This window comes from Cervus elaphus, chromosome 11 (genome assembly GCF_910594005.1).
Source record: "Cervus elaphus chromosome 11, mCerEla1.1, whole genome shotgun sequence".
NCBI classification, from domain to species: domain Eukaryota; kingdom Metazoa; phylum Chordata; class Mammalia; order Artiodactyla; family Cervidae; genus Cervus; species Cervus elaphus.
In genome coordinates this window covers 66,906,566-66,912,565 of record NC_057825.1, presented here as the reverse complement: position 1 = coordinate 66,912,565, position 6,000 = coordinate 66,906,566, and the positions used below count along the sequence as shown (strand labels likewise).

The following is a 6,000-nucleotide window of genomic DNA, read 5'->3' as shown; positions in this document are numbered from 1 at the left end:
AAAGCTCTTCATCTTATGAATTTTTATATAGAATTTACTGTCTCTAATTCAGTGGCACTGTTTTGCAGCACAGCATTGTTGTCATTGTTTAGTCATTAAATTGTGTCTGACTCTTGCAACCCCATGGACTGTAGCCTGCCAGGCTCCTCTGTCCATGGCATTTCCCAGACAAGAATACTGGTGTGGGTTACCATTTCCTTCTCCGGTGGATCTTCCCAACCCAGGGATAAAACCTGCATTTTCTGCATTTATAGGCGGATATTTTACCACTGAGCCACCTGGGAAGCCCATTATATTTCAGCTTATGTGTCAACTCTTTTCAGACCATGTTTTTTGTTTTGTTTTTGGTAGTGCCCTTACTGTCTTGTGACCTCATGGATCTGTAGATCCCTTAAAAAGGGATTTTTTAAATCCCTTAAAAATTTTTCCTTAAAATGTTTCCTTAAAAAGACTGATGAGACCAATTCACATTCTCTTCATTGCTGTAGGCAGCCGCTGCTCATCCAAGCTCTGGCACTTTCAATCTTCCTCCCTCTTGAGCCTCCCTCCCATCTCCCTCCCCATCCCACACCTCTAGGTTGTTACAGAGCCCTTGTTGGAGTTCCCTGAGTCCAACAGCAAATTCCCATGGGCCATGTATTTTACATATGGTAATGCAAGTGTCCATGTTACTCTCTCCATACATCTTAACCTCTCCTTCCTCTCCCTACTCCGTGTCCATATGTCTGTTCTCTATGTCTGTTTCTCCATTGTTGCCCTACAAATAAATTTATCGGTACCATAGTCCTAGATTCCATATATATGTGTTAATATATGATATTTATCTTTTTCTTTCTGACTTCACTCTGTTTGATAGGCTCGAGGTTCATCCACATCATTAGAACTGACTTAAATGCATTCCTTTTTATGACTGAGTACTATTCCATTGTATACATGTACCACATCTTCTTTAACCATTCATCTGTCAATGGGCATCTAGGTTGCTTCCACGTTCTAACCATTGTAAATAGTGCTGCAATGAACATTGGGGTACAAATGTCTCTTTCAGTTTTGGTCTCTTCAGGATATATGCCTAGTAGTGGGGTTGTTAGGTCATATGGTGGTTTTACTCCTAATTTTTTAAGGAATCTCTGTACCATCTTCCATAATAGCTGTGTTAATTTACATTCCCACCAACAGTGCAAGAGGGTTCCCTTTTTCTCCACACCCTCTCCAGCAATGTTTGTAGACTTTTTGATGCTGGCCATTCTGATTGGTGTGAAGTGGTATCTCATTGTAGTTTTGTTTTGCATTTCTCTAATAATGAGGGATGTTGAGCATCTTTTCATGTGTTTATTAGCCATCTGCATGTCTTCTTTGGAGAAAAGTCTGTTTAGGTCTTTCCCCCACTTTTTGATTGGGTTGTTTGTTTTTCTGGTATTGAGTTGTATGAGCTGCTTGTATATTTTGGAAACTCATCCTTTGTCAGTTGTTTAATTTGCTATTATTTTCTCCCATTCTGAGGGCTGTCTTTTCACCTTGTTTGTAGTTTCCTTTGCTATGCAAAAGCTGTTGAATTTAACTAGGTCCTACTTGTTTATTTTTTATTTTATTTCTATTACTCTAGGAGGCAGGTCATAGAGGATCTTGTTTTATGTGATTGAGTGTCCTGCCTATCTTTTCCTTCAAGAGTTTTATAGTTTCTGGTCTTACATTTAGGTCTTTAATCCACTGAATAGACAGCCCAACTTTTTTCTTAAATGCTGCAGCACTGCACTTTAACAGATTAGACTCCATCTGGATAAAAAGTAAAACTGAAATGGGAAACACACTTGGGCTTGAGTCAGCTACAGTAGCCCTCAGGAACAGGTGCAGAAGAAATTCTTCAGGTGGTATAGAGATCAGTTCAGTTCAGCCGCTCAGTCATGTCTGATTCTCTGCAACCCCCATGAACAGCAGCATACCAGGCCTCCCTGTCCATCAGCAACTCCCGGAGTCCACCCAAACCCATGTCCATTGAGTCGGTGATGCCATCCAATCATCTCATCTTCTGTCGTCCACTTCTCCTCCTGCCCTCAATCTTTCCCAGCATCTGGGTCTTTTCCAATGAGTCAGCTCTTCGCATGAGGTAGCCAAAGTATTGGAGTTTCAGCTTCAACATCAGTCCTTCCAGTGAGCACCCAGGACTGATCTCCTTTAGGATGAACTGGTTGGATCTCCTTGTGGTCCAAGGGACTCTCAAGAGTCTTCTCCAACACCACAGTTCAAAAGCATTAATTCTTCGGCGCTCAGCTTTCTTTATACTCCAACTCTCACATCCATATGTGATCACTGGAAAAACCACAGCCTTGACTAGATGGACCTTTGTTGACAAAGTAATGTCTCTGCTTTTTAATATGCTGTCTAGGTTGGTCATAACTTTCCTTCCAAAGAGCAAGCATCTTTTAATTTCACGGCTGCAGTCACCATCTGCAGTGATTTTGGAGCCCAGAAAAATAAAGCCAGCCACTGTTTCCACATCTGTTTGCCATGAAGTGATGGGACTGGATGCCATGATATTAGTTTTCTGAATGTTGAGCTTTAAGCCAACTTTTTTACTCTCCTCTTTCACTTTCATCAAGAGACTTTTTAGTTCATCTTCACTTTCTGCCATAAGGGTGGTGTCGTCTGAATATCTGAGGTTATTGATATTTCTCTCAGTATAGAGATGGTTTGGTCTTTATTCCAACTTTACTGCTTTTCTTTTTAGCTGTACACGCACGCGTCCCAGTAGCTCAGTCACTAGGGAACCCAGGGCGCGAGCCAGAGGTTGCACTCGGTGTGCCTGCCTCTGCTCTGCAGAACCGCAAGCACCTGGGACGTGGTTAGCGGCCTCTATACCGCCCACTCTGGGCGCATGGAATCCTGGAATTCGTGGTTTGGCACCGCGAGCTCCCTGCCTGAGGCCCCGTGGAGCAGACTGCATTTCCCAGAATGCATCGGGAAGGGGGGGGGAATGTGGGCCGTAGAGGGAGGGGGCGGACCCAGCGCTCCGGGGCGTCGCGGTTTCCAAGCGCCGAGATTTCGCCTAGTAACCCGCCAGCCTAGGTTCCCGAAAGCGGCGGTGTAGCCCCGCCCCCGGAGCCTAGACTGGAGGAAGAACCTGTCTCCCGTGGTGTCCCAGTGACGAAGCCCGTCCTCGGTGCGGGAGGCGGAGAAAGGGGCGGGGGACCGGGGGGGTGGGGGGCGGGCAAGCAGAGGATTTTGCTTGCCCTGTGAGATCCGGGACGTGCAGGCGGCGCCGTTTCAGAGCAGAGGTTAGAGGCGGGAGAGCTGGGGTGCTCCGCAGGCGAGCCTGGATCGGGTGTGGGAGGAGTGCGGGACGCCGCCGCCGCGGCACGGTGCGCAGGCCGGGTTGTCCCCGGGGGCTGGCATCCCTCGGGTGGGCATCGACCAATGCCTGGGACGTGTGTGCGCGTGGGGGGGTGGTGGTGGCGGCTCGCTGTCCCCAGTGGTTCCGTGGGCGCTCCTCCCCACGCCGGGCTTAGAGACGAGACCCTTGAACCCACGGGACCCCATTGCTAGCGCAAACGTTTCTGGGGAGAGGTACAGGATTTTGATCACTTGTTAATTATTTAATGTCTTCTGGACTGAGAGCGTTTGTAGGTTGTGTTTTCCTGCCTCCAGCTACCGTAGTGTCTCAGTTTCCTCCGATTCAGAAAAAAGATCTTTATGAAGCTTGTCATTGGTGTTCCTGATTAGTGAGAGCTGTTAAGTTCGTTTTGGTTTTTTCGGCCAAGAGAGGGTTCACGGAGGATATGAATTCTGAATACATACATAACTAATTGGAGCGTCTAAAAAATGACCATTGCGTGTTTGCCGTGGCTGAATGGGGAAACAGCAAATGTTCTTTCAAATCGTATCAGCAACCACCACCCGGCAGCATTTAGGGCATATTTCGTATCATTAAAAGGATGGATCGGGGTGGGGGGGGGGGGAGATGGATCTGGAGAGAGAAAAGAGGAATAGTTGACAATTTTTTTTAAAAAACTTGGTTTAGTTTGGGGATCATTTGCTTGGACTGGGTGACTTATGCAAAATATCTGTTTCTTTCTTCCTGGCTCTCGCCTCCTGGATGTAGACTGTCAGTTCGGATCCGAGGATGGCGATGGCAAAGCTTACCGGAGTTCCTTGTCAAATTAAAGCTGTCACAGAATAAATCCCGCTGCCTGCTGCGAGGCCCCCGCCCCGCGCTCTGCAAACTTCAGTGAGCGAACTGGGTAATCAGTGTTTGGATATGCAGATCCTTGATTTAAAAGGCGGGGTGACCCTCCCAAGAACCTCTCCCGGGGGCCGAAGCCCGCAAGTGCAGTGAGGCGCGCGGGCGCGCGCGCGCGGGTGAAGAAGCCTAGCCCGGGGGAGAGGAAGCCGGGGCGCCCGGCGGGGTCTGGCGGCCGTGCACCGGCGGCTCGTCTTCGGCGGCGGCGGTGGATGATGGTGGCGGCCGGCGCGCTGGTCTGTGTGAGTGCGTCGCCGCGGAAATCAGCGCCCGGCGCTGCACGCTGAGCCCTTTGCAGGTCCTCCGCAGCCAGAGACTTGGCGAGGACAGACCCGGCGCGCAGGGGCCGCGGACCGGTGCGCGGGGGGCCCGGGGGGCTAGTGGGGTCGGCTTATCATGGCGGATCGGACAGCTCCCAGCTGCCAGCTCCGGCTGGAGTGGGTGTACGGGTACCGGGGTCACCAGTGCCGCAACAACCTGTACTACACCGCCGGCAAGGAGGTGGTCTACTTTGTGGCTGGGGTCGGGGTGGTTTACAACACCCGCGAGCACAGCCAAAAATTCTTCCTGGGACACAACGACGACATTATCAGGTAAGGAGGTGGCCTGGGGCGGTGGGGAGGGGTTGGATGTGGAGGTTAGAAGGGTGAGAAGGATGACTAACTGGGATTTCGTGGGGTCAGATCTGGGCGCCCCATGGAATAAAGGAATCTCTCTGGCACCTCAGGGAATTACAGAAGGGCTGCTGATTCTAAGGCTGGGGCAGAAGCAGGGTCAGGGTGCAGGTGGGGAGGGAGAAATCTCTTTTCTCTGTTGTTCAGCAAGGCTTTTTAAATCACTAAGGAGTTAAGTGTCCTGGTGCTTTTTTGGTGTTCATTCCTGCTACAAGTGGAAGGATCCTAGGGACCTATTAAACACTTCTCTTTCCCTCCCTTACTAGGAAAATTTAGGACCAATAACCTCAACTGTGGGTATCATCTTTGGGAGGCTCTTTAGAAGGTTCCTCAGCAAGTAAGAGGATTGAGGGGGGAAAAAAAAAAACCAAAAGGAAATTTTGCTAAAGGTAATTTGGGATCTTCTTTCCAGATGCTTGGAAACTAGGAAATTTCTGCAGTGGGTGGGGAGTTTGTTCTCTAATATTTCACTTGGTAGTGACTTAGTGCTGAGAATCATATTCATACACTAAATGGATGCTTCCACACCATCACTGAGGGTATAAAAGATTGGCAGTTTCTGGACAACAAAACCCTACCCGCCAGCCTACAGAATGACCAACATCTAGTAGTGAGTGGCAGGGACTGGTGAAGACAAAACTGGATGAATAGCCATTTTAGAAGGTCCTCCTTATTAAATTGTAAAGGGATATATTTTGATTTTTGGCCCTGTCCTCTCATCTTTGGACTAGATGCATCTTTGTCCAGCCCTTGTCAGCTTCTCCTGTGACCATACAAGGTGTGGTCCAGACGCTGTTCACAAGGAATTCCTTTTCAGCCCTTGGCAGTTGGGGAAGGTTTCCACGATATGGGAGCCTCAGCCCACAGGGAAAATGACTTGCTGAGGATGGACTACAGCTGACAGAGACCGTATTTATACCTTCCAGACTTGTGTGTTCACTGATGTAGAACAACCTCCATCACATTTCAGAATATTGCCGCTTGTACTGTATGTCTCATTTCATAATGAAATAAATGGTTCAGTGGCATAATGTTAGTGGCCTTAATTTCTCCATGGGAAGGATGCTTTTTAGAAGATTTGCTTCCCCC

At 48.6% G+C, this 6,000-nt stretch overlaps 1 protein-coding gene across 2 annotated transcripts in view; it reads left to right on the top strand.

Moving 5' to 3' along the window:
* The first annotated feature begins 3,368 nt into the window (after window positions 1–3,368).
* EML6 (EMAP like 6) overlaps window positions 3,369–6,000 on the top strand; it is a 276,659-nt gene continuing 274,027 nt past the window's right edge. For both annotated transcript variants that reach the window (XM_043918006.1, XM_043918005.1), the window contains exons 1-2: window positions 3,369–3,564; window positions 4,100–4,830. In XM_043918006.1, the coding sequence (XP_043773941.1) occupies window positions 4,634–4,830 (197 nt within the window). In that variant the 5' untranslated portion in view covers window positions 3,369–3,564; window positions 4,100–4,633. The remainder of the gene's footprint in view (window positions 3,565–4,099; window positions 4,831–6,000) is intronic.